Source organism: Anolis carolinensis, chromosome 5, assembly GCF_035594765.1.
Source record: "Anolis carolinensis isolate JA03-04 chromosome 5, rAnoCar3.1.pri, whole genome shotgun sequence".
NCBI lineage: Eukaryota > Metazoa > Chordata > Lepidosauria > Squamata > Dactyloidae > Anolis > Anolis carolinensis.
The window spans coordinates 79,510,149-79,538,115 of record NC_085845.1 but is presented as its reverse complement, the minus strand read 5'-3'; the positions used below and the strand labels follow the sequence as shown (position 1 = coordinate 79,538,115).

The following is a 27,967-nucleotide window of genomic DNA, read 5'->3' as shown; positions in this document are numbered from 1 at the left end:
TGATAGCTGATCTAAGTGATCCATGTAGAGATGCCCATTGTTTCAAGACTATCTAGGGTCTCATCTATACTGATCATTTAATGTAGTCTGAAACTACAGTAGTTTCAAACTGCAATGGCTAGACAACACATGCCGCCAAAGCATGCTGCTGTGTGCTATAAATCCCAGGAACACAGCATTTTTCAATACTGGTTTCAAAGTGACCTAAGTTGTCAGTGTAGATATGCCCTAAGTTATAATTGTTATATAGGCAAAAATGACAACCACAGCACCCAGGCTCAGACACCGAGACATATAAAATTGTGTTCATTTCTTCAAAACTGAAAACATCTAACTTCAAATTAATATTCACACATTCGTTTTTCTCAAAATAAAGGCTAGTGATATAAAAAGAAAGTATTCAAGTGTTACCTACTTTTTCAATTAGTTCATAACTTTCTTCAAGTTTTAGTGTTCTATTCTGTACAGAAGTTGAAGCTCTTTCATAGACATTTCGCCATTCTTGATAGTCACTTTCTGAAATTTCAGCTACAGCAAAACAAAGTGTCCTCAAGCCTTAAAAATGAGAAAAGAATGTTCCATAAACACCTATTTTTAATCCGTTTTAATTTTGGGTTTGCATTGCACTTCACACTGTATAATATAATATTAATTTTAGGAAAATTGACTACAACAGAAATTTAATCATACAGAAATAGGAACAACTTCCTGATAATTTGTCTAATGCTCTGACTTTCCTGGAGATGAAAAACGCTATGCTGTAATTAATTCAAAATAGACCACAGCATTGTGTACATACTGTGTACCTCTCAGAAAAAAGCTCTGAGCTCATAATTACAAGCAGTTGTCACCAGTTGGCTATTCTACAAAGAAAAATCTAATCTGTAAGAGAAAACCTTATAGTTCCAGATACAGTGAATAACGGAATGTTTGAACTGGCATCCAAAAACATTTTATTTAAATGTACAGCCGTATCAAATACATATTCTCTATATATGATTTCTGCTGTATCATATTGGAACTTAAATGCATGAATGCCTACATGCCGCCATTAAGTGAAAGAAAATCAAATATAAGAAATCAAGTTATGTGTGAAAGATTCCTTAGACACCATGAAGAACCACTAGATTACAGGATAGAATATGTATATGTGCATTTTACAGTAATCACGAATTCATACTTTTATTGTGATTATTATTCTTTAAATAATAGTATTCACCTTCAGTAGCAAAGAGTTCCAAATGTTTCAAGGTAATGTCTGTGTATCTTGAATTTTCAGCCAGGCGGTCATAAATTACGCTATCCTGTAATTATATAAAACACACTAAAGAATGATTTCTTTTGCATAGTACTGAAAAAATTATCAAAGGATAAAGCATAATGCTTTTGCATGTACAAATCCATGATAATCCCTGGAAACACTGCAGATGTTTGCAGCCACTTACACTATGAAGCAGGGCCAAAATGCTGCAGCAAGGTTGGTTACAGGGAATATATATAATTCCCTTGTTAAAACTATTTCTCTGGCTAATGTTTTCTTTCCAGGCATAATTCAAAGTGTTTGTTATTACCTATAAAGCCCTATAGTAATTGTGTCAAGATTATCAAAGACTGTATCTGCCCATATGAGTCTGCCTGAATTTTAAGTTTCTCTAGAGATGTAATTTTTCACTAATTTTCTTCTGAAAGGTAGTTAAAAGGTTTTCCCCTGACGTTAAGTCCAGTCGTGACCAACTCTGGGGGTTGGTGCTCATCTCCATTTCTAAGCCGAAGAGCCGGCGTTGTCCGTAGACACCTCCAAGGTCATGTGGCCGGCATGACTGCATGGAGCGCCGTTACCTTCCCGCCGGAGCGGTATTTATTGATCTACTCACATTTGTATGTTTTCGAACTGCTAGGTTGGCAGGAGCTGGGGCTAACAGCACGCGCTCATTCCGCTCCTGGGATTTGAACCTGGGACCTTTCGGTCTGCAAGTTCAGCAGCCCAGCGCTTTAAAACACTGCGCTACCACCAGGTAGCAATGTTTAATTTTAGCAATTTTCTTCCTGTTTTCAATTCAGGGCTTTTTCTGCACAAAATCTGCAGTTTTTTTTGTTTAGTAACATTTTTCTTTTTCATCTTTCCAGTAGAGAGTGCATTTTATGAAAGAATACAAATGGCCAATTTACCATGGGAGAAATGACATATACGGTACTATACACACAATTGCATGACTATCAGCCTCCTCCCAGTAGACTCAAATCAAGGAAGGGCTTCATGAGAACCACCACTCCTCTTGATGTTCCTCCAGCAGCAGCAAGGGTGTCCCTCTGGGCAGCTAAACCTGGCAATTCTAACTGGATGGCCCCCCATGAGGGTCTTCCTCCAGGGGCAAACCAAGAATGGGCAACTTGGAAGTCCCTGAACAGACTCAGAAGTGGAGTGGGCAGATCAAAAGACAACCTGGCAAGATGGCACTACCTGGAGGAATCCTCCACCTTGTGTGACTGTGGAGCAGAACAAACAACTCCGCATATGTATGCTTGCCCACAATGTCCTGCCTCATGCACGGAGGAGGAGTTGTTTAAAGCTACGGACAATGCGGTTGCTGTTGCCCGTTTCTGGTCTAAAACTATTTAGTTGTTTGTGATTTTTTTATTTTTTTCATCATTTTTAAATGTATTTGTTATGCAATGCTTTTGACACGAAATAAATAAATAAATACACACAATTTGAAACTTGACAATTGGTTATTCGTACATAACTTCTTCCCACAATCTGATTCTTCTAAATATGTTAAGGCTATAGAATTTATGTTCTCATTATATCACTCACACCAAAAGGGATTTATTATTTTTAACTTGATACTTGCTTTTACTTTTACTTTACTTTAATATGTTGTATGTCTCCCAAAATGTAGCACTGTCACAACACAAGGTTATCTAAAAACCTTCACACCACACAAAAGAAGAATCAAAATTTCAGATATATGGCTAAAGCTTCTTGGTTAAGCTTAAAAATACTATAGCAACCTCATCCCTATGTGGTTAAAGTTGCCACATATTATTATTATGAGATGGTAAAATCTACACCTTATTACCATCTCTGCTCAGCATGTTCCTGCTAAAAAGCAAATTTACTTAATGTAGAGAATGCGTTAATTTATTTAAAAGTATTCTTAAAATAACTTACAGCCCCTTTGCAGTACAGTCTTAATTTTCCTGTTGGTGTGCGGACAATGACAGACATTCTTTTTCTTGAACTGAAAAAGAGGTACATATCATTGCCAGTAGATTTGCAGTGACTTAGTCACTCATATGGAACATTAACTTTTGTTCACATCTTGAAATGAGGTGAAAAAAGTTCAACGTATAGAAACAGTACATAAAAACAAATGTTGTCTAAAGCAGGAAATCTGTTTACAAAATGCAACATCTAGAAGGCATCAAAACAGTACAGTGGGCTCTCTGTATCTACAAATTTTGTATCTATGGATTCAGTTACTCACAGTTTGAAAATATTTTCCTCTCCCTCGCAACCCATTCAAAAAGCAAACTTTTTATATAAGGGATGCCATTTTACAATGCCATTAAATAAAATGGTAACTGAACATCTATTGAATTTGGCATCCATTGATGGTCCGATAATCAAACCAAGAGCCCATTGTATAAGAAAAAAAGACAAACTTTTAAAAAAAATGTTTTTATTTTATTACATTCTAACAATTAACAAAATTTTAGCGATGCATGTCTTATTTCAATATACATAATACCAAAAGTAAGTAATGCTTAAATGACATTTTAAACGAACCTTTGGAATGTAACACACACCCCCTACCCTCCCCCGTTCTCCCTCTCCCCGGAACAGCAATTCAATATATTATCATTGTATCATTTTAACTGTGTGGAACGCCTGGTTCAAGGTAGTGTATCTTTCATCTCCATCTATTTTGTTAATTAGGATTTACCATTTCCTGAACCAGTCAGGTTCTTTTAGACTATTTGTATATTTTCTTTTCCTTTGATTAATGAAATCATTAATTATATATTCTGATATATAAGACCACCAAGTTTTTACGTCCCATTTGGTCTCATCTCTCCATCCTCGGGCTATTGTGGCTTGTATTGCGGCTGTCATATATTTTAGAATCTCGGTCCAATTATTGTTATCGTCCCTTACCTTTATTGTGAGGGACATAAATCTGGCTTTGTCCCATATTAATTCTTTCCCTATTATTTCTTCCATTTCTTTTCTTATTTTACTATAAAAGATTTGAATTTTTCTACAGTCCCACCACATGTGTGAGAATGAACCTATTCCACCACATTTATGCCAAATTTTTAGAGGTACTTCCCGTTATATGAGCTAATTGTAGGGGAGTTCTATACCATTTTGAGATTATTTTCCTTTGTGTTTCTTTGATCCTTATATTATTAATTTTATGAATATTATTGATCCAAGCCCCGATTAGTTTCTCAGTAAAGTTTTTTTTCCTGTTTCCAGATCTCTGTAAGCGTTTCTTTCGTATTATAAGTTAAGGTAATTAGTTCATCCTACCATAGCCCAGTCATTCCTTTATCTATTTCTCATTTCCTTCTAATTATTCTATCCAGGGGGGTTTCACCTGCTTCTCTTCTTTTCATGGCCTGGGCTTTACTGGACAAACCTAACCATGCTATCCAGTTCCCTTGGCCACATTTATCTTTTATTTTATCCCACTTTAATATTTCTCCATTGGGGTCCATAAAGTCCCCAATCCTTTTAATACCATTTTCCTTCAGTGCCTTAATTATATTCCTAAATGTCTTGTCCTTATTTTCCAATGTTTCTAATGGGAAAGGGTCAATTTTATTTATTTGTAATTTAGTTTGCCATTTTTTCCAGATTGACAACATTGTTAAGCAAGGGCCTGCTTTTATGTTCTTTAGGTCTTTTCTATCTATTCTCTTTCCCATTGACGTTCCCTTTTGCCAATTATTTGCTTCCTTTTCTATTTGCACCCATTTTTTTTTACCCTTCCAATTCGAATTCTAGTAACTTCGCTAGTTGAATTGCCTCATAGTATATTCCCAACCAGGGAGCCCCCCATCCAGCCAATTCTTGTTTACTATAATATAAGAAGTTAGCAATTCTGTTTTTGTTTCCTCCCACTACCCATTTTTTGAAAGAGTTATCCCATTTCTTCAACAAATTGATAGGGATATTCACCGGGAGGGTTTGGAACAAGAATAAGAACTTGGGCAAGATCTTCATCTTGTAAATTTTTAGCCTTGAGGAGATATCTCGAAATTTCTTTCCCCATGAAATGATTTGTTTGCTCATATTTTTCCATAAATGATTGTAGTTCATTGGTATAATATTATTAATATTTTTTGGTATATCTACTCCCAGGTTTTTCATCTTCTTATTCCCCAGTTTTATTCCCATGATGTTTTGAACCTTCTTAAGTTCTTCCCATGTTAGATTTTTATGTGGAATCTCTGATTTCCCTAAATTAATTGTGAGTCCCGAAGTTTTACCAAAATCCTTAACTGTTCTGACTATTGATTGTAGTGACTCCTCCACCTCCCCTAAAATTATCATAACATCGTCAGCATATAAATTAATCTTGATGACTTCCTTCCATTAAGAAAAAAAGACAAACTTTATCACTTTTTTCTGAAAAGTTGCCAAAGATTCTCTAATTATTTCTTTAAAATTTATTTTTTTAAAAAATACTTCTATCCCACCTTTTATCATAGGATCTCAGGGAAGATTAAAAAAACATTGAATACAATAAAATATAATAAACATGGCAACTGTTAAAGTCATTTTAAAAGCAACAGGTAAATTATCTTTAAAATCTACAACAATTTAAATAATGTACATGTATATATGCACATGAAATAAACAAATCCCTTAAAGATTTAATAAAAAGCCATGCTTTGGCTTGGCACCAGAAAAAACCCTAATCTTACTGCCAGTCAGACCTTCAAAATATACAGCTCAAAAAATGGTTTCCTATTAGTTTGTTATACCAATTACATTTTGACCTATATTTCTTCCAGTGAGTTCAATGTACACACCACTCTTTTCTTCTGCACGTCATCCTCACAACTCTATGAAGTAGAATAATCTAAGAAGCTGAAGATCACCCAATGAGTTTCATGATTCAGCAATAGAAATTGAATTGCTCAAGTTCCAGACTAGTATTCTAACAATTACAGCAAGATCCATCACAGCTGTAGAATGAAATATTCATAACTTAGGAGCTTAGGTTTCCTTGTTGAAATTTTGCTTAAACGTACACATACACACACACACACACGTGTTTACTTACCTTGTGAATTCTAGCACATTCAGCAATTCGTATCTTTCTTCCTGTCCAAGCTGAGGGAAAAGTGAAATACTGCTTATTCTTTTAAAAATATTTTAGCAGCATTTTCTACTTTAATAATTGTTACTAACGTCAACTAGATAATAACTATTTTGATGTACTTACAGATTCTATAATTACAGAATTTGGAGTTCTTCCGGTGAAAACAAAATGAAGATGTTTGGCTGCTCTAACCAAAGCCCCCTCATCTGCAACAAACCATCTCATTATTTCATGCAGAAATTGATAGAGTGAAACATAAACAAATCTTTCAAAATACTTTTCTATACTCTCCAGTGTATGGCTGGAATTAATTTGTGGGCTTACGTCTTTGTAATTGGACTTTAGTCTGTTGGAAACAGAATTAAGTCGTTTTTCAACATCTGTGTACAGCAGGCGTCCCCAAACTAAGGCCCGGGGACTGGATGCGGCCCTCCAAGGTCATTTACCTGGCTCCCGTCCTTAGTTTTAGACATAGGCTCGCCCAAAGTCTGAAATGACTTGAAGGCACACAACAACTACAATCCTAATTAACTTGACTATCTCAGTGGCCAGAAGCAGGCCCATACTTCCCATTGAAATCCTGATACATTTATGTTGGTTAAAACTGTTATTTTTAAATATTGTATTGTTCTTTCATTGTTGTTGTGTTGGTTTGGTTTTTTTTTTTTTGCACTACCAATAAGACATGTGCAGTGTGCATAGGAATTTGTTCGTATTTTTTTTCAAATGATAATTTGTCCCTCAACCGTCTGGGGACCATTAACTGGCCCTCCACTTTAAAAGTTTGAGGACCCCTGGTGTACAGCAAGGGACTGCTTCTAGAGTACAAGTAGGGAAACCAGCAAAATGACCCTTTTGCATCAGGATTCATGCATAAGGGTCATTTTGCTTGTTGCACAAAGGACTTAGTGTGCTTAGCGTGATGCATAGGGGAATCAGCGTTTATTGGAACACTGGCTGAGAAGTATGAATTTGCACTGGGAGAGCCCAGTGTCCACTGGAATACTTTTGTTGGTGTCATTTTCGCAATTCATGAAAAAGGTATCTTAGAGCCTTTTTTACACAGTTAGTATGCATGTAGTTATGCAATGCTGATTGCAACAGAGAATTCCAATTTCCAGGTATGTGGAGTATATGGAGTATATGGAGATATCATTGTTGTCTAGTGCATTCTCACTTATTTTGGCACTATTTCTGGAGAACCTCCTCCCCTCGAAAGAGGAACAGAACAAATACAATATATTTTGACTGGCAGCATAGGAGATATCTACCTTGAAGAATCCCCAAACTTTTGCTGCACTGATGCAGTCTTGCTTGGCAAGTAATCAGTCCTGTCAAAACAATTATGTAAAGTGGCTTGGGCCTGGGAAGGCATATGGAATGTAGCTGATGTCTACTTCCACGTCCTAAGGCAGGCATGAGCAAACTTTGGCCCTTCAGGTGTTTTGGACAATTCCTAACAGCCAGTAGGCTGGCTGGCATTTGTAACAGTTGAAGTCCAAAACACCTGGAGGGCTGAAGTTTGCCCATGCCTGTCCTAAGGAATCCTGTTAACACATCTGAAAGGCTGTTTTGTTGGGAGATGCTGTCCACAGCAGTTTTTTGTTGTGAAATCATGCATTATAAGCTATGTATGCATTTTCTACTGACTTGTACTAACATTCTGTTCAAGCTAGATTGCATGTAAAAATCCAGTCTTTTATTATAGACCTGGTTGTCTATGGTAAAAAAAAGTATCCATAAAAGACCCGGTAAATCTTCACTTTCTGAGGATAGCATTCTACTCACAGCTATAACAGCTCAGCTATCCTCATATGAGATGTGCTGTGATCATAAAATGTTCCATGGTTTCTCTTTTTTCCTTTGAAACCTACAATTTACAACTTATTTGCAACTTCATAGCACTTCAAGGATCCAAGATTGTCTCCTGCTAGCAAAATGATTCCACTAAGAAGGTCTATCTGCCTAATTTTGTAGAAACCTTTGTTCCCCTACTCACTATAGCTCAACTTTCTGCATAACATTGTCAAGGGACTGGAGAGGTTTCTGCAAGAAGGCGAGAACAAGGAAATCTGTTTCTGCCAACCCAGCTGAACATAACGAAATCTGAATACAATTCAGATTTAGGCCGCTTAAGAAAACCCTCAAAACATTTTAGAAAAAGTCTTCATACTGAAAAATTTCCCATTTTGGTCAATCTGCTTAACAAAAATATATATTTTTTTAAATTTTATGCAATTGCATAACCCTTACCTGGTGACGATGCTTGATAAATTATCTTATCATCCTCTCTTTCTGGAACTGCTGTATGGCAGACTGCCATCATTGTCAGAAATTCACAAATGATAGGTGCAGTTGGCTAAGCAAAACAAGCAAATAGAAAAACTTGAAACATGTCTGATGTCAAAAATAGCTACAAAGGTGAGAAGTTTAAAAAACGTGGCCTAAATCGAATTGCTTGCCCCAACATTCATTACAAGATGAATGTAAGTAAATGCATATATAAATCCCATTACTTCAGCTAGGGCTAATCATATACGTATAGGCCATTATCTTTTACTGAACACAACCTGCACAAACTGTTCCCATCAAAGATCATTTGGTTGAAACTTTTGAAGTGTATCACATGGAGGGAACCTGGTAATCACAAGCAAAGAGCCCAGAAAACATTAACAAAGCTGTTTCAGTCTTTCAGGGGCTGATAATTTTTCATATGGAAATAAGATTCAAGCAGACTGTGCTTTATCATCCAATCAGATCCATTTGCCAGAACAGGAACACAAATTCTGACTGCAAGACATTTAATGGCCTCTTGGATTAGCTGTAGCTTCAAAGAGCCACATACACAATACTGCCTACTTTTTGTTGTATGTTGTGGCATGGGACTGGGAGGGTGCCATCATTTTTGTCCAACAGATGGTTGGGCATTGGTTACCATACATGTGAACAGACAACAGTCACCTAGTTGCCACATAAAAGCCAAAATAAATAAAGTTCTGTTTTTTCTTCCTGGCAAAACTGTTTCCTGTTTCTTCTGTTCCTCTTTTATCTTGCAGACATTCATTGCTAAAGGACCAAGCACCATCATTAGAGGGCCCCAGTTAGAGTCTACAAAATACCATGCTTCACTCTTTCCCTTCAAATCCATTATATACTGAAACTCCACTTCTCAGATATCCTATTCCCACCTACGTACAATTGAAATTCTCAGATATCTCCTTGAGGACAGAATGTTGCAAAAGAAAAGGTTATAAGGGCAAAGCATTAAGTATTCTTTTTAGGATTATTTCTCTGCTCTGAATTGTATCCTTCCATGATAAAAGTGCCTGTCAGAGGATTTTAAAAATGCATGCTTGTCAGTAACTTGTAATTATAATCTTAATTATTATGCTTTATTCAAAATGTATGTGATGACTGATGCCTGGGATACAAATTAGTTTTTTTACTTTGCTGAAAATCCCTTCTCCTTTGAAAAGGCATAATATTTATTTATTTAGCTTACATGTTTATTTTGGAGGTTTTCTAGCAATGATGGATCATTAAATATTTTTTCTTCTTTGGTTTGTGTACTCTGCCTAAAAGACATATGAAGTGAAAACATAACATTTAATTTACAATCACAGATCATCAAAATCTAGTCCAGAGTCTAGAACAGACAAATCGGCATTTTAGAATTGTTTTGTACTTAATAAATACCCAAGATTGAAGTGTTTATTTATTATGACATTTTGAAATTCTAAGTATTCTGAATAATTTATTAATGCAGTTGAACAAGTTAACTTTCATATAATAACAATTCTTTATTGATTAGTCAATTTTGACCATATCAAAACATGTGAAACATACAAAACGTACACACTTACCCATACATACAGTAAAACCATGTAAAATCATGTATAGATACAAAGCATCCCGGCCTACTAGCCTACCAACCCACTCCTAGGTAGTTGTGAAAATACAGAATAAAAAGATTAAAATTAAAAGTAATTATTTCTTTAAGGTAAGGTTTAAGCGGGGGACTTTCATATAAGAAATTGCAAATTAAGCAAGTTAATGATAAGATTTTTTAAAATAAATTACCCGCCTTTCCCTGAGGCTCTAGGCGAGGTACAGCATCATTAAAATAACATATAAAACACTATTAAAACACAACCAATACAAGATGCACAAATATAAGTTAAAATCCAATGATGAAATGCGGATTAAAATTCACAACTTAAAACTGACTGGTTTGATTCACACACGGCTTTCCCCTGCAAAAAACATTACAATGACAGCTTTGCAATTTTTACTTATATTACACACATAATTAGTCTTATATATTATGTCTTCCATCAGGCAAGCATTTAGCTTTGTTGGATTACAGCATTTATTAATACTTTTGAAGGCAATGGCAAAGTCAAGTTATCATACGAAAATCAATGCTGGTGAAATATAAATGTGTTCAAAAGCATAACCATTTAAATTAAGTAATCAATGTCCCTATGACCAAAGAAGCTTTCACCTCTTCTCTCACAGAAACTTGCGCTCCTGAAAATCAAAATCTGTCAGTTTGGAATTGCTCACTTTCAGGGTCAGAAACTGTTTCTCTTATATATATATATTCCAGATATTAATTTCAATATGCAGTGTTAAAAGTTGCTTTAGAGTTAATAATAAACAAACATAATGATTTTAAAACAAGCTAGCAAATAAATACATAAATACACTTATTGGAGGTTAGTGCTTACCAATCGTCTGCAGGAGAGCCATCATCCTCTGATTCAGGAGAATGGCTAAATGAAAAACAAAGGCAGTAGGAATAAAGGCTCATAGAGAAAAAAGGTGTTAAATGTAGAGTGCCCAGCAAGGAAAATGAAATAAAACAAGCAAAGAATGCAAATAAAGGATTTTTCAGAAGTAAAAGAGCAACAGTGCATGCAGTGATCAGTGGGAGGGATAGATGGGCAGAAAGACTGAGAGGAAGATACAATGAATTACCATTCTAGAAAGGCTGAAGGAGTAATTCACAACCACTGGATTAAAAAAAAGGCAGGAGTTCAAAATTCTAAACTGTTTTATCCATTGTTCCCTTCTTGCCCTCCTTCAGTTTTGTTATATAGCCAGGGGGTAAAGCCACCATGATATAGGTTTAAGTCAGATGGAAAGCTCTTCCTTTTTCTGTTTTGAAGTACAGTCTCCCTAGAATGATTATTCACAAAATCTTTCAACCTCTCACTGGGTATCCCAGGGCCCTTCCTGACATGCCTAAATCCCAGAATTTTGGTGGTGGCAGCGGCTAGCTGCTTTCCCGTGCTGATCCGGGCAAGGACGTTGCCAGTCTCCCCTCCCTGCCCTCCATTTTCCCCTCCACTTACACGAGGAAGAGTCCGAAAGAGCCCTCAAGGCTTTTTTCATCTCCCTCCTCTCTCGGAAGAACCAATAGTAGGCTTTGGAGAAGGGAAGGGGGAATTCCTCCTTCTCTTCATCTGGTAAGTGGAGGGAAAAATGGAGGGCAGCGAGGGGAGGCTGGCAGTGCCATCCTGGTTCTTCGGGTTCTTGGAGCCTGAAAAATTGGGATAGCAGTAGGGACTGACTCTCAGAATCGCAGAAGGTGATCCAAAGACTCAATCCCAACAGGGTCCATGCCTGCGAAGATCCGGACCTCACTGAAAGGTTTGGTGTTTTTTTTTTTTAAATTGGAGTAAACCTGGAAATCCAGAAAATCCAGGTTTACTCTCAATAGTTTCTTGAAACTATTTCTTGGTACTGGTGATGGCAGATACTTTCTCTTTAGTCTTCTTGAGAAAATGATTTTGTAACCTTTCTGAACTACGCAATGGAAGAAGCCAATTGTCTATAGTTATGTATTTCCAAAGATGATCCAAGTGAAGTAAACATCATCTCACTTTCAAGTCAGTAAGGCTGCCTGCCAACTCTGCTGAAGTGATCTGCACCCTTTTCCTCGTTGTTTCTGAACCTTTTTACACTATAGGAAGTACGTGCTTCTTGTTCTTTCCTTCCATTAAAATCTTTCCCAGAGCCGTTTATCCAAATAATAGCTTTCCCTTTAAGGGAAAATTTGCTAGGCTTTCTCTCAATTTTTGGTAGTCTTCCAATGCTTTACCCATAAAGAATGATGACCAACAGTAGTAGAAGTAATTAATTGTTCATGCATCATATTCCACATTAGCTGTATTTTGGAGAATCTGTTCTAACTTAGATAATGCTAATACATTTACATCTCCTGAATCTAAAAACTCTAGAATCTCTAATATGGGTATTCTAGCAAACTTTGAGCTTGCCACAGACTTTCTAAGATACAGTGCCAAAACTTCACGAAACCTCTTTAAAGCTGAATCAGTTCTAAATGCACCAATATCCTGCAATTTTTTTTCCTGTCAGGAGCGACTTGAGAAACTGCAAGTCGCTTCTGGTGTGAGAGAATTGGCCATCTGAAAGGATGTCGCCCAGGGATGCCAGGATGTTTTGATGTTTTTATCATCCTTGTGGGAGGCTCCTCTCATGTCCCTGCATGGAGCTGGAGCTGATAGAGGGAGCTCATTCATGCTCTGCCTGGGTTGGATTTGACCCAGCAAGCTTCAGCTCAGCAACCCAATCTTCAAGTCATCAGTCCAGCCAGCACAAGGGTTTAACCCACTGTGCCACAGGAGCTATCCCACAATAATTTATCATCTTCATGTTGGGCAATTGTATATGAGATTAGAAGTGATACATCTTCTATCTTCTATGGAATCACGGCAACGGACAAAACAACAAAACTAAACACCCCACAACCTTGTAAATTGACAGCAAACCCCTCATCCATGCCTCTACATTGATATAACAAAAAGAAAAGAAAAATAAAGTCCTAATTTGAGGGAGAGGAAATATTGTTTTTATCCAATTGCTGCCAGTTAGAAGGCTAAGCTCCACCCACTTGGTCTCCTAGCAACCTACTCAGCCCAAGGGACAGGCAGAGTTAGGCCTCACTTAGGCCTCTTCCACACTGCCTATAAAATACAGATTATCAGATTTGAACTGGATTATATGGCAGTGTAGACTCAAGGCCCTTCCACACAGCTATATAACCCATTTATAATCTTATATTATCTGCTTTGAACTGGATTATCTTGACTCCACACTTCCATATAATCCACTTCAGTGTGCATTTTATCCAGCTGTGTAGAAGGGGCCTCATATAATCCAATTCTAAGCAGATAATATAAGATTATAAATATACAGTAGAGTCTCATCCAACATAAACAGGCTGGCAGAACGTTGGATAAGTGAATATGTTGGATAATAAGAAGGGATTCAGGAAAAGCCGATTAAACATCAAATTAGGTAATCATTATACAAATTAAGCACCAAAACATGTTATACAACAAATTTTACAGAAAAAGTAGTTCAATACACAGTAATGCTATGTAGTAATTACTGTATTTACAAATTGACCACCAAAATATCACAATGAATTTAAAACACTGACTACAAAAACATTGACTGCGTTAGATAATCCAGAACATTGGATAAGCAAATGTTGGATAAGTGAGATTCTACTGTAATATGAAATAATTACTGTGGTAGAATAATACAGAACAACATAATCTCTAAAACAAGGACAATAAATAAAGAGCAACACTCTGAAAGCAGGGAAATTGGAAATTCCACAAAGGAAACAATCAGGACCAGCTAACACCTCCCAAAAAATGATTCTTCCAGAAAGGAAGCTGAGAAGGGAGTGAAGCAGTGTGTATTACCAAAGTCATTATTATTATTATTGTTGTTGTTGTTGTTGTTGTTGTTGTTGTTGTTGTGTTGCTGTGAACTGTGAAAATGAATACAATCTGGCTCCAAGTATTCAAAAACACTAAAATCAGAATATATAAAAATTATTGTGGTATAATAAAACAGAACAATACAATCTCTAAAATCAGAAAACTAAATAAAGAACAACACTCTGAAACAGGGGAATTCCACTCAGGAAACAATCAGGGCCAGCTAACACCGCCCAACAAAGTATTCCCATCACCAAAGTCTGGCAAATCCTCTGTTTTCCGAGGGCCACAGACAGTAGAAGCACATAAAATATCACAAACAACACCACTCTGAAAACAAGGGAAATCCAGACAGGAAACAATCAGGGCCAGCTAACACCTCCCAACAAAAAAATTCACTCAGGGAGGAAGCAGCCAGGCTTTAAAGCTGCAAGGCCATTACATGCTAATAATTTTCCCTAATTGCAGCATTCATACTTCCCTCCAACAGAGAAAAATATCAAAAATATTGTATATTCACAACCTTTAGGAAATAATATCCCCTTATGGCGCAGCGTGTTAAAGCGCTGAGCTGCTGAACTTCTGAAAGGTTGCAGGTTTGAATTGGAGGAACGGTGAGAGCCCCCACTGTTAGCCCCAGCTTCTGTCAACCCTAAACTTCAAAAACATGCAAATGAGAGTAGATGAATAGGTACTGCTCTAGCGGGAAGGTAACGGCGCTCCATGCAGTCATGCCACATGACCTTGGAGGAGTCTACGGACAACGCCAGCTCTTCAGCTTAGAAATGGAGATGAGCCCCAACCCCCAAAGTCAGACACGACTGGACTTAATATCAGGGGAAAATCTTTACTTAACTACCAACAATTCCTCAATACTTTATTTCCCATACCACCATACTTCGCCACAGCAACGCATGGCCGGGCATAGCTAGTCTTCTTATAAAATATATATATACATTTTTGATATCTCCTAGCAACCTTTTAGAATTGAAAACTGACACCTCTGTCTTTACTTTTATCCTTTTTAACCTTAGACAAAGACTTAGATTTAGATCTTATCACTGCAACTTTTGAAATGGAGTATTGATGAGGGGATTTTCCTTCCATGTCACTCTCATTACATGTCTCTCAATGCCCAACTGAATGGCAACAGACCTTTTATCTAAACCGTTACTTTCTGAAGCCTGCATGCTTTCAGGTATTCGAGTGGTTAGAATGGCATTGTTGCCTTTATTTACACTTTCACACTCTGATAGCTGTGTGCTTACAGGCATTTAAGCAGTTTTATTGGCATCTTCCTCATCTACCCTTTTGTTTTCATCTGATTGTGCATGGAGCTCTTCTCTGCCTAAGAAATTTTTCTTTTGTTTTTAGCCAAGTCGAGCAAATTGAAACTGAATCCAGACAAGACAGAGGTCCTCCTGGTCAGTCATAGGGCCGAAGAGGGTATAGGGTTATAGCCTGTGTTGGACGGGGTCGCACTCCCCCTGAAGACGCAGGTTCACAGTCTGGGTGTTCTCCTGGACTCATAGCTGAGCCTGGAGTCCCAGGTCCATTTGCACAACTAAGACTTGTGCGTCAGCTGCGCCCGTACCTTGGGAGGTCTGACTTGGCCACAGTGGTCCACGCTCTGGTTACATCCCATCTGGACTACTGCAACGCTCTCTATGTGGGGTTGCCTCTGAAGACTGCCCAGAAGCTCCAACTAGTTCAACGGGTGGCAGCCAGATTAATAACTGGGGCGGCATACAAGGAGCGCACCCCCCCCTGCTAAGCCAGCTCCATTGGCTGCCAATATGTTACAGAGCCCAATTCAAAGTGCTGTTTTTGACCTATAAAGCCCTAAACGGTTCTGGCCCAATCTACTTGTCCGAACGTATCTCCTCCTATGAGCCAGGAAGATCCCTAAGGTCATCAGGTGAGGCCCTGCTCTCGGTCCCGCCTGCTTCACAAGCGCGGCTGGTGGGAACGAGGGACAGGGCCTTCTCGGTGGTGGCTCCCTGGCTGTGGAACACCCTCCCCAGAGATATACGGCAAGCCCCAACCCTTTTGAGTTTTAGGAAAGCCTTAAAAATGGCTATGTGCTCAGGCTTTTAACGAATAAACAACAAAGACGACCCAGACTGATGTATGACTAAAGCATGAAGATATTGGAGGAACGGATTTTAACCATATGTTTTATATTTTATACTGTATTTAACTGTTTGTAATAGATTTTATATGCTGTTTGTTTTTTAATGATGTGTCGGCATCGAATTGTTGCCAATTGTATGCTGCCGAGTCCCTTCGGGTGAGAAGGGCGGGATAGAAATATTGGAAACAAAATAAATAAATAAATAAGTCTCCTAACACTGCCATAACTGCTATATATGCTCTATAAATGCTAAAATAAATTACTGTAGTAAGATAGATAGATAGAGAGAGAGAGAGATCAAGGGAAAGCAAGAGAAGAATTCCGGTCTCCTTCCTTGATTAGCTGGGATAAGTGATTGACACAGTGGTTCTGAAATGACTCATGGAGACATGCATAAAATCATAGAATAAAAAATTAACTTCTTCTGAAATTTTTGGAGATTGGTGTTTTTGATTAGTCTGCATTCGGCGGGGGCAGCTCTGGGTTCGTAAGTCGCATTGTAAGTATGAATTTGCCAAATTGCTTAGAATTTACAACCTGTATCTGAATTTTTGCACAACTCTATTATATATTCACTATTTTGCTTGCTAAATGATTTATTTATTTATTTATTTCATGCCAAAAGCATTGCATAAAATAAGTTTAAAACTGATAAAGGAATCACAAACTGCTAAACAGTTTTTGACCAAAAATGGGCAACAGTGACTGCGTTGTCTGTAGCTTTAAACAGTTCTTCCTCTGTGCATGAGGTAGGGCATAAGGGGGACATGGAAAGAGACTTGTGGAAGACTGAGTAAATACAGTCGGGCGTCCCCTGGACAACGTTTCTTATAAATGGCTACTCTTTCCAACCCAAAAGCATTGCTTTACAATATTTTTGGTAAAGGATCATATTATTTTAACTGAGATTAACTCAGATATGACAGAAACAAAAGAACAGATGAGAAAACTGCAGAATTTCAAAATGAATTGTAAACTGAGTGTGAAACATTTTGCAATTCAGTTTTCGGCATTTAGCACTATTCTTTCAAATACAAAAGGTGTTTGGATAATTATCAGCTGGGAACTGAAGTATACTCATACATTAGGCAGGAAGTTCTGAATACATAGGGATGCCCCAGGTATGAAAAAAGATGCAGAAAAAAATAGAACATTTTCCCTTCACTTGATTAGTTTGTTAAAGAAATCTTGAAGAGTCATGCAAATTGAAACAATCAGTACAAACAATCCTCAAAAAGATTGGAATATATGCAGAGGTGACAACGAGCAAAACCTAGGATGTTTCATTGAACAAACACATATTTCTTTAAAACAATCTCTAACAATAAAGTTTAGGGTCATGTGAAATGGCCACACATATGGAATGTCACTTACATAGCTGTGAACCATTGTGTCCTTTGCACAACACCTAAGCAAGCACAACCACAAATGTACACATGCACAGATGTAAAATACCAACAGGATTCTGGCAATTAATTTTCCAAATCAGTATATTTAGATTGCTATCCCTAAAGATCTCTATCTAGAAGCAAGTGTTAATTAATTAAGGCTTCCAACAGAGCAAAGATACAAATGATTGTACTGTTTGAAAAAAATAATAATAATGTCCACTCTACATTTGTCTAATAATGAGACAATTTTATTGATCAACCAATTGGCCTTACCAAAACAGACAATATAAACAATAACAAACACAACTTGTTTAATAGAGATCCTTACTAAACACAGTGAGACTCACTGGCAAGTAGACAGAACTCCATTGTGCTAGTAGTGTAAGGTTTACACAGCAAATTATTGCTGCATCCAAGCTTTATTTATAATAAACAGTTAAAATCTTGATCTTACTGACTTAGTAGTTTACGTTTTGACCTTACTTCAATTCCAAAAACAGAATTATAATAAAAGCACTTTTCTCCAGTAGCAAAAAATATAAAGAACCTACCCATAGGCTATTCCTGCAATAGTACACTTCTTGAATTGCATTACATTGCACGTCAGGGTTCCAGTCTTGTCAGAAAATATGTATTTCACCTAAACACACACAAAATGTATTATTTTTTTTCATGATGTTTATATTAATGTGATTTTTAAATATTCATCTAAATCCCCTTGCAAATCTTCAAAGGTAACTTGTAGTAGATGGTTGCATATGGATAAGCTACTATACATTTTAGCAAATTGCACAAATAAAACATATTGAAAAGGCAAAACAATGTTACAAAAAAACCCACATTTCTTCTATTGGTTAGACTGGTCAGTATTTCTTTCCTTTCTATTAAGCTCATTTGGCACTCCTCCTCCAGTGTTGCAATCTGCACTGTGGGATGAGTGTGTGTGTACAAACATTTATGAAGGCCATTAAAATACAAACTATGTTCAGACTGATCATCAATTTCCAACCAAATGTTATATATTAGCCAGCATTGCCAGAGGCAGAGCAGGTGTGATACATTAGTACGATGGCACAGTACACTGTCACTTCCACAATCTGCAAGTCTATAGGAATTATCAACAGGCTCTAGCTCAATATGCACCAGTTTTTATCATTATTTTATAAAGTTACCTCTCCACTTTTCAAAATACTGAAATATATGTATACTGTATTTAAAGTGATACGTTTTGTCTTTTTTGTGGAAGGTAATATTGAAGTTGTAAGAGCATTATTTCTACAATTAAACGTTTAATGGGTTGCTGTGAGTTTTTCAGGCTATATGGCTGTGTTCCAGTAGAATTCTCTCCTGACGTTTAGCCTGCATTTGTGGCTGGCATCTTCAGAAGTCAGTTGGAGGTGAGGCAAGCTCTGTGTGTGTGTGTGTGTGTGTGTGTGTGTGTGTATTGTGGCACGTCCAGGGTGGGAGAAAGAACCCATGCCTTTTTGAAGCAAGAATTAATGTTGCAATTAGCAAGCTTGATTAGTATTGAGTAGCAACCCAGTGATTCCAGCCATGAAAGCCTTTGGCAACACAAAAGTTCAATGCTTTTGTTGATACATGTATATATAACATCTCCAATAAAGCAGGCCAACACATAAAATAACATTTTCATGCAAATTTCCAAAAAGAAAACAGTACTGAAATGCAATTGTACTTGTTTGTTTTTTATACTCCTATACCAGACTTTACCACATGGCTCTTGTTAAAGCAGATAGACACAGAACAAGTGATACCAGTATCACAATTAAAAATCTAAATAAGGTCTGCATTGTCTGTTTTTTTATGGATTATGAACCTCCCAAGCAATTTCTAGAACTTGAAACAGTCTTCAAAGTCATTTGTATTATAATTTGTATTATAAGGGAGAGGTAGAAATGCTGAGAGCAAGCTTGAAATCCCTCAAAGTACTCCTCAGACTGGAAATGCCATGGGATTAGGTGTGGGTATATATCCCTGGGTGCCAGAAATATTTTATTGTTCTCAGAAATATACACCACAACTGGCATAACAATATCTGTATTTTCCCCTGGACATCTTCTTAAGATGCTGCCCCATGGGCTTTACATTTATTGCAGCCACTGCACTTAATAAACAAACATTACCAAAATATCAAAACTAGCATTCACTCTGAATCTGCAGTCCAACCTGAAATACGGGATAATGCTGGATGGCTGTAAACATGTGGCCTTGCAGAGATCTGACAGGGAAACATCTCACAGAGTCTAACAGAAGCAGCTACAGCTCTAGCAGAATGTACTTTCAAAATCTCTGAATAAGCTGATTTGCCAATTAGTATGCCAGTCTGTCTGAATAACCCAATTTGAAAGTCTTTGAGAAGAGGCTTGGAATTACTTCCTAGGATCACTATAACAAATGAAAAGCCCATTGGACTGTCTGAATGGTGCAATACGCTCCATATATGTTAAGGCTTGACATTCGCCAAAGCTATGCAGAGATTGCTCTTCCTGGATAGATAGACATTGATAAAATGTAGGGAGAACAATATCCTGTTTCAAATGAAATGGGGAAACAACCTTTGAAAGAAAAGCCACAATTTTATTTCTATGATAGAAATGGCACATTGGATCTGCCAACTCTCTTGTACATTTTGACGAAGTGATGGCCACAAGAAACACTACTTTTCAAGGAAGTAGTCATTCATTAGCCAATGCCAATGCATTACAAAATTTCATATGTTAACTGAGAAAATCTTAGTGAAAGTGACCACAATGGTTTCAGTGATGTCTCAGGAGGATGCACGTGATATAGGCCTTTAAGGAACCTTTGTAAAAATAAGGAGTGGAGTTGGTATGTTGGAAATGCTAAGCCATAGTCCTTCAAGTGTGAAAGGAAAATGGGGAAGAAGTTCAGATCTCAATACTGCACAGCAACAGATGCAATGCCATTTAATGCTTATAAGACTTTTTATTAGAGTCATTTTGTGACGAGAAGTCTTGATGTTATTCTTCATGCTGTTAGTCATAACATCTGAAGGTCTGGATGGAGGACTTGACTTCAAGAATATGACAGGAGGTCAAGAACATGGAGAAGCAACATGAATCTGCCCTTTGACAGATTAAGGACAAAGCATGGTTTCCTTGGCCAATAGGGTAATATCAGTATGGCATTAGTCCTGTATCAGTACAATTTCACCACTACTCTTGAAAGGAGTGAAAAGTAGTGGGAATAGATAAAGGAGCAACCCGGACCATGTGAGAAAGGCATATACATACGAGTGACCTCTGACCTTGGCCCACTTTGGAGAAGAACAGGGAAAGCTTGGCATTCATTGGGGGAAGCGAACGAATAAAGATACGAAGTCCCTTATCTAGATGCTAGGGACAAAAGAGCATCACCTGAAAGAGTCAATTCATGCTGAAGAGACTCTGCTAACACAAGGTCTACGCCTGGTAGAGGAATTGGTATGGAATGAAAATGCTTTTGAATACACCAGATAGTCAAGTTCAAGAAGAGTAATACAGTGTGTGTCCTCTTGTTTGTTTATGTAAGACACTAGTGTCATACCTTCCAATGTGATTTGGAGCACTCTGCCAGAGTGTCTTCTGGAATGCTCAAAAGACCTTTATCACATCAAGCAGTTGTACAGCACTTATGTGAAGTTTGGATTTCTTTGGAGGCAAGCAGCTTTGAACTGTTATATTGTTGCAGTGAGTTCTTTATCATATCAAGAGTGCTGTAGTTGTATGAAGAACGAAATTACATATTCGTGCACAATAGGTGATCGATGTCAAGGCTGAAGCCATCATCTTAAGTGGATTCACTAGTGGGATCAAAGGAGCCAATATAGCAACAGAAGATGGAGGTGGATATGATATGGTAAAAGTAATCCTAGGTGGAGGAAATTTGGTTGCTCCCTGCACAAATGTTTGTTGGTGCAGATTAATGTATGATGCCAATGTGAAGGTTGAGCCCTTTCGGTACTGAGGTTCCTCATCATGATAGGAATGCTTAGAGGAGGGGTCAGATTACTCTCTAACAAACAGAGAGATCTTCCTGATGGAAGAAGAGGATGATGAGAGAGTGAACCTTGGTGCCAGGAAGCACCCATTTTGGAAGAGTCCTTGTACTGAGCTGAAGTCACAAGTGAATGGTTGGATATCAGAGATCCAACATCTTTGGTAATGAAGTAATTAAAGTTGGAGTAGTGGCAATGATTGGTAAGGGAGCAAGTACTAAAGGCACAGCAGATGGCAATGATGAACGTGGAGTCAAGACCAATGCGGGTATCATGACTGAAGTGGTTACTGCTGGCTGCTTTTGATTTCTTCAGTACCGTGCAGTACCTTGAGATGCAGGCAACTTCATCAAATCTTTTTAAATAAACTAGATATGCCTTTTACATGAGAACTTTTCTTGCATAGAAACTGTTTGTTTATGTAAGACGCTAGTGTCATACTGTCCAAATGGATGTCCAAAGAACTTCTAACTGAGCTAAAGCTCAAAAGTGACATGCACAAGAAGTGGAAAAGGGGAGAAATCACCAAAGAAGAATTCAAACGTATAGCCAACACCTGTAGGGAAAAGGTTCGCAAGGCTAAAGCGCAAAATGAGCTCAGGCTTGCCAGGGACATAAAAAACAACAAAAAAGGCTTTTTTGCTTACGTTGGTAGAAAAAGGAAGAAAAAGGAGGCGATAGGACCACTGCAAGGAGAAGATGGGGTGATGGCGACAGGGGATAGGGAAAAGGCAGAACTGCTTAATGCCTTCTTTGCCTAGGTCTTCTCACAAAAAGAAAGCCATCTTCAACCTCAGCAACACGGAATGGACGAAGGATTGGGGGAAATCCAACCCCAAATAGGGAAACAAGTTGTCCAGGAACACCTGGCCACTCTAAACGAATTCAAGTCCCCAGGGCCAGATCAGCTACATCCAAGAGTATGGAAGGAACTAGCTGAAGTTATTTCAGAACAACTGGCAATTATCTTCGAGAGTTCTTGGAGAACGGGAGAAGTCCCAGCAGATTGGAGGAGGGCGAATGTGGTCCCTATCTTCAAGAAGGGAAAAAAGAACGACCCAAACAATTACCGTCCGGTCAGCCTCACATCGATACCAGGCAAGATTCTGGAAAAGATCATTAAGGAAGTGGTCTGCAAACACTTAGAAACAAATGCGGTCACTGCTAATAGTCAACACGGATTTACCAAAAACAAATCATGGCAGACTAATCTGATCTCTTTTTTCGATAGAGTTACGAGTTGGGTCGATACAGGAAATGCTGTGGATGTAGCGTACCTGGATTTCAGTAAGGCCTTCGACAAAGTCCCCCACGACCTTCTGGCAAACAAACTAGTAAAATGTGGGCTAGACAAAACTACGGTTAGGTGGATCTGTAATTGGCTAAGCGAACGAACCCAAAGGGTGCTCACCAATGCATCGTCTTCATCATGGAAAGAAGTGACAAGTGGAGTGCCGCAGGGCTCTGTCCTGGGCCCGGTTCTGTTCAACATCTTTATTAACGACTTAGACGAAGGGTTAGAAGGCACGATCATCAAGTTTGCAGACGACACCAAACTGGGAGGGATAGCTAACACTCCAGAAGACAGGAGCAGAATTCAAAACAATTTTAACAAATTAGAGAGATGGGCCGAAACTAACAAAATGAAGTTCAACAGGGAAAAATGCAAGATACTTCACTTCGGCAGAAAAAATGGAAATCAAAGATACAGAATGGGGGACGCCTGGCTTGACAGCAGTGTGTGCGAAAAAGACCTTGGAGTCCTCGTGGACAACAAGTTAAACATGAGCCAACAATGTGATGCGGCAGCTAGAAAAGACAACGGGATTCTGGCCTGCATCAATAGGGGTATAGCGTCTAGATCCAGGGAAGTTATGCTCCCCCTCTATTCTGCCTTGGTCAGACCACACCTGGAATACTGTGTCCAGTTTTGGGCACCGCAGTTGAAGGGAGATGTTGACAAGCTGGAAAGCGTCTAGAGGAGGGCGACTAAAATGATTAAGGGTCTGGAGAACAAGCCCTATGAGGAGCGGCTTAAAGAGCTGGGCATGTTTAGCCTGCAGAAGAGAAGGCTGAGAGGAGACATGATAGCCATGTACAAATACGTGAAGGGAAGTCATAGGGAGGAGGGAGCAAGCTTGTTTTCTGCGGCCCTGCAGACTAGGACACGGAACAAGGGCTTCAAACTACAGGAAAGGAGATTCCACCTGAACATCAGGAAGAACTTCCTCACTGTGAGAGCTGTTCGACAGTGGAACTCTCTCCCCCGGGCCGCGGTGGAGGCTCCTTCTTTGGAGGCTATTAAGCAGAGGCTGGATGGCCATCTGTTGGGGGTGCTTTGAATGCAATTTCCTGCTTCTTAGCAGGGGGTTGGACTGGATGGCCCATGAGGTCTCTTCCAACTCTACTATTCTATTCTATGTCCAATGTGATTTGGAGCACTCTACCACAGATTGTCTTCTGGAATGTTCAAAATATTCAATTTCCTTTGTTTTATGCCATGGAAAAATTTCCATCTGCAGGTTTTTCAGCAGGTATTAGGGTTGCAGACACTTCAGGATCTGTAGAAGATGCTGGCATGGAAAGGGCAGAAATTTTCAATCATGTTTTTGAGGCTTGGTTATCAATACCAGAGCCATACACAAAAGCTGTGTTGTTGTCACTCCTGAAGAGACCTGGAAAGATTGCTTCCAGTAGAATGATTCCAAATGTGAAACTCTTTTTAAGCAATTTCAAAGTTAAACTTCGCAACAATGTGCCCTCCACCTAAGCAAAACAGGCACTTTAATTACTTGTCCAACGGGGAAAGCTTGTGGTTGCAGATGAAACAAAATGTGAAAAGAGCTCTTGAGTCATAGGAGGATGGAGGAACGGTTACAAGATGAAGATACGATCTAAAGCAATTTTCTGTGTGATAGAAGATAACAAGAAAATATATGAAGTTGGAAGAAAATAGAAGCATTAGGATAAGAGAGAATGAAAAGGGATGATAAGTTAAGCTGAAATGCATAAGTTTCTCTGTTGATGGATGAAGAAAAATTGAGGCAAAAGTAGCTTGGGGGTTAGGACACCTGCAATATGTGGTAATGGGCAGAGTGTTCCTGCCAAACTGGAATTCTAGATCTTTCTAAATTGAAGTGCAAAACCCCATTCACCGATTTGTGTGAATGAAGAACAATGTATCATAAAATAATTTAAAATACAAAACATTTCATGAATTGAAAGTACTGTAGTGAAGAATTTACATGCTCAGAATTAGGAAAACAATTAGGAACACCTACCTGACCAAGTTCTTCATTGAGATTCGACGTGCGAGCCATTGCAGCAGTGTCTGTAGGTTCGTAATGCATGTCAATATCCTAACAAAAGAAAGGGTTGTTTTTTTAAAAGCTAAGGGACAATTTTTATGTATATTAAATTAAAATAATTCCCATTTTTATCAATGGAACACATGTTCCACTACAGTATTCTGTATGCCTGCTAAATCACCTATCAAAACAGTTGGCTATGCATGTTCAAGCACTTGAGTGTATTTGAAATAGCTCTTTTGATTGTAGATCATGTTAGTTATTTGCTTTGAATTGCAAAGTCCCAAGCCACATTACAACTCATATTTGAAATGTCTTTCAATATTAAAATAAGCTTTCAGATGTGGTAAGATGGGTACTTCAAGAAAACCAATCAACTCCCAAACTCTCTTGGTACATTAACTAATTGCATGTTTCTTTGAATTTAACCTTCATTACAGATGTTATTATAGTGAATAGTCTTATAGTAACCAAGGAATTTTATCCATTTGTCTATTACCAAATTAGGTTGAAACTTGCCATTCAATGGTGTTTCTCCACTACATATATAAGTACATAAAGGGGAAATAAGTAGCACCATCCTATTCGACTCTGCTCCTGATATTGTTGGCCAGGGCAATATGAGGGAAAGCCTGACACCATGAATTATCAGTAGAGGTCTAAAGAAGCAATCTACAACCAGTGGATTAATCTCTTCCACCAGCTGACTCCTTTAGTAGTGATCATAGTTATTATATAGCCTTGCTCAGCACCAATATAGCCATAAAGACGGTATGGAAAGAAAAATAAGAGAAATAATTTATCTCCCCTGCAAAACAACATACAAGTGCTAAGCGGGAGGTCAATTGCATTTTCAGTCCTCCTAGAATGACTGATCAATAAAAGAACAACCTTTCATTCTCAGTGGGGCTGAAGGGATGATCCAAAACAGTGGAATATACCCTAGTCTGGCACCTCAAAAATGAGCATGACTGTTAAGTCCCACAGTATTGCTTGTAAGATAGTAAAGCAATCTGTCTTGACTTAAACTTATCAACTTTGTAGATCATTTTACAGTTTCTTCTGCTCTACTATCTGTATTTTGGAATATGTCATTTTCTTTATCTGAATTTAAATCTGAAATATTCAAGTGTTTGCTTTACACTTGTCACAAATGTTATTCTTATTCAATACATGTCTTGTTTTTTTTCATACATTTTGTACTCTCTGAACATTGCTTTTTTGTTGCTTGTATTCCTTCTCCTTGTTCAGAATCTTCTCTTTCAAGATGGTACCCGGAAGCTGTAGTAAAGGTAAAGGTTTTCCCTTGACATTAAGTCTAGTCGTGTCCGGCTCTGGGGGTTGGTAATCATCCCCATTTCTAAGCCGAAGAGCTGGCATTGTCCGTAGACACCTCCAAGGTCATGTGGCCGGCATGACTGCATGAAACGTCATTACCTTAAATATAATTTCCTATATTTTTTATCTTTTTAGATTTCCTAACCGAATCAAATTCTTCTTCTTTCTATTTTACCACTATATGTATCACTTCTAATCATGCCTTATTCTGTTGCTGTGGAGATCACCCCTCTGACTCACTTTCACTAGATGAAATAAATATTTTTCTTTGAATCGATTCCAAAGTCTGTTCAGAGGCTCATTCAATAATCAGTTTAATTACTGTATTGTTCATTTTGATTTCTCATCCAGCAACCTACAAATTTGAGGTTGTTTGGGTAATCTTCAGGGTTGACTCACCCACCATGTGCCTTTTATTTTTTTTCTGAAGGCAAAGAGGACTCATTTCTATAAGTATATGATTCTTACAGCTGTCATTTTGTCTTTAAAACATCACTGTTAAGGTAATTTGCCTTACTCTCAACCTGAACTAAATAACGATTAAAGAATAGAAATAGTATAGAAAAGACAGATAGTAATATATCTTTAACTGGTAGATCATGCAGGAAATGAAAAACTAATGAGGAAGAGACAAAAGGCATTAGAAAAAAATGCATTAGAAGTTTGAACTCTTGCTGGAACCAGGGATTAACACACCAGCTGTGAATAGTTTCTGCAGCCCTAATGAGAATGGACACAACTGTCAACAGTCTAGTCAGCCTATGGATGTTGGGGGACAAGTCACATTCTCCTTTCCCTTTCACAAGCTGAATATATATAAAGGACACAAGTGGTCTGTCTGAACACTGCCATATATACAGTAGAGTCTCACTTATCCAATAATAATAATAATAATAACTTTATTTTTATACCCCGCCCCATCTCCCCGAAGGGACTCGGGGCGGCTTACATGGGGCCAGGCCCGATAAAACAAACAAAACAGTAACAAAGCAATAAAACAATTATCCCAGTAAAAAACATCAACATCAATAAAAACAATCATTATCCAAGCCTCTGGATAATCCAAGCCATTTTTGTAGTCAATGTTTTCAATATATTGTGATATTTTGGTGCTAAATTCATAAATACAGTAATTACAACATAACATTACTGCCTATTGAACTACTTTTTATGTCAATTTTGTTGTATAACATGAAGTTTTGGTGCTTAATTTGTAAACTCATAACCTAATTTGATGTTTAATAGGCTTTTCCTTAATCCCTCATTATCCAAGATATTCGCTTATCCAAGCTTCTGCCGGCCCGTTTAGCTTGGATAAGTGAGACTCTACTGTATTATGAATGGTTAAAAAATTTATTCCTTTCCATAGTGCTCATAGTTCATCTCAGATTTCATAGTTGTATGAAGTGCTGAAGAACTAAGCAAGATCCTGTACATTGCTGGCTCAACACATTTTAACATTAATGGAATTGTGTAAGAATAATAATGTAATGTATAATTTAAGTTTACAAAGCATCTGATCTTGTTATCTATTTATCTATAAAAATTATTTTGTGGTTGGTTTGTACCACGAAAACTCCTACATGGCTTGATTAGATCTGCACCCTTCAATATCCAACATAAAATAATTAGGGATTTGAACTAAAAAAAAAAAAAAAAAGCAAAACACCCCTTTTGAGC

The 27,967-nt window shown here is 37.9% G+C and overlaps 1 protein-coding gene across 3 annotated transcripts in view; it reads right to left on the bottom strand.

Annotated features, from left to right (window-relative positions):
• Positions 1-27,967, bottom strand: part of atp8a1 (ATPase phospholipid transporting 8A1) — a 116,681-nt gene that overhangs the window by 39,459 nt on the left and 49,255 nt on the right. For 2 of the 3 annotated variants that reach the window (XM_008111650.3, XM_062981639.1), the window contains exons 13-22: positions 24,923-25,000; positions 18,175-18,263; positions 11,069-11,113; positions 9,841-9,913; positions 8,592-8,697; positions 6,462-6,544; positions 6,300-6,349; positions 3,173-3,242; positions 1,220-1,304; positions 416-555 (exon numbers count right to left, since the gene is read on the bottom strand). In XM_008111650.3, coding sequence (XP_008109857.1) covers positions 416-555; positions 1,220-1,304; positions 3,173-3,242; positions 6,300-6,349; positions 6,462-6,544; positions 8,592-8,697; positions 9,841-9,913; positions 11,069-11,113; positions 18,175-18,263; positions 24,923-25,000 — 819 coding nt within the window. The remainder of the gene's footprint in view (positions 1-415; positions 556-1,219; positions 1,305-3,172; positions 3,243-6,299; positions 6,350-6,461; positions 6,545-8,591; positions 8,698-9,840; positions 9,914-11,068; positions 11,114-18,174; positions 18,264-24,922; positions 25,001-27,967) is intronic. The other variant, XM_062981640.1, reaches the window with a different exon arrangement.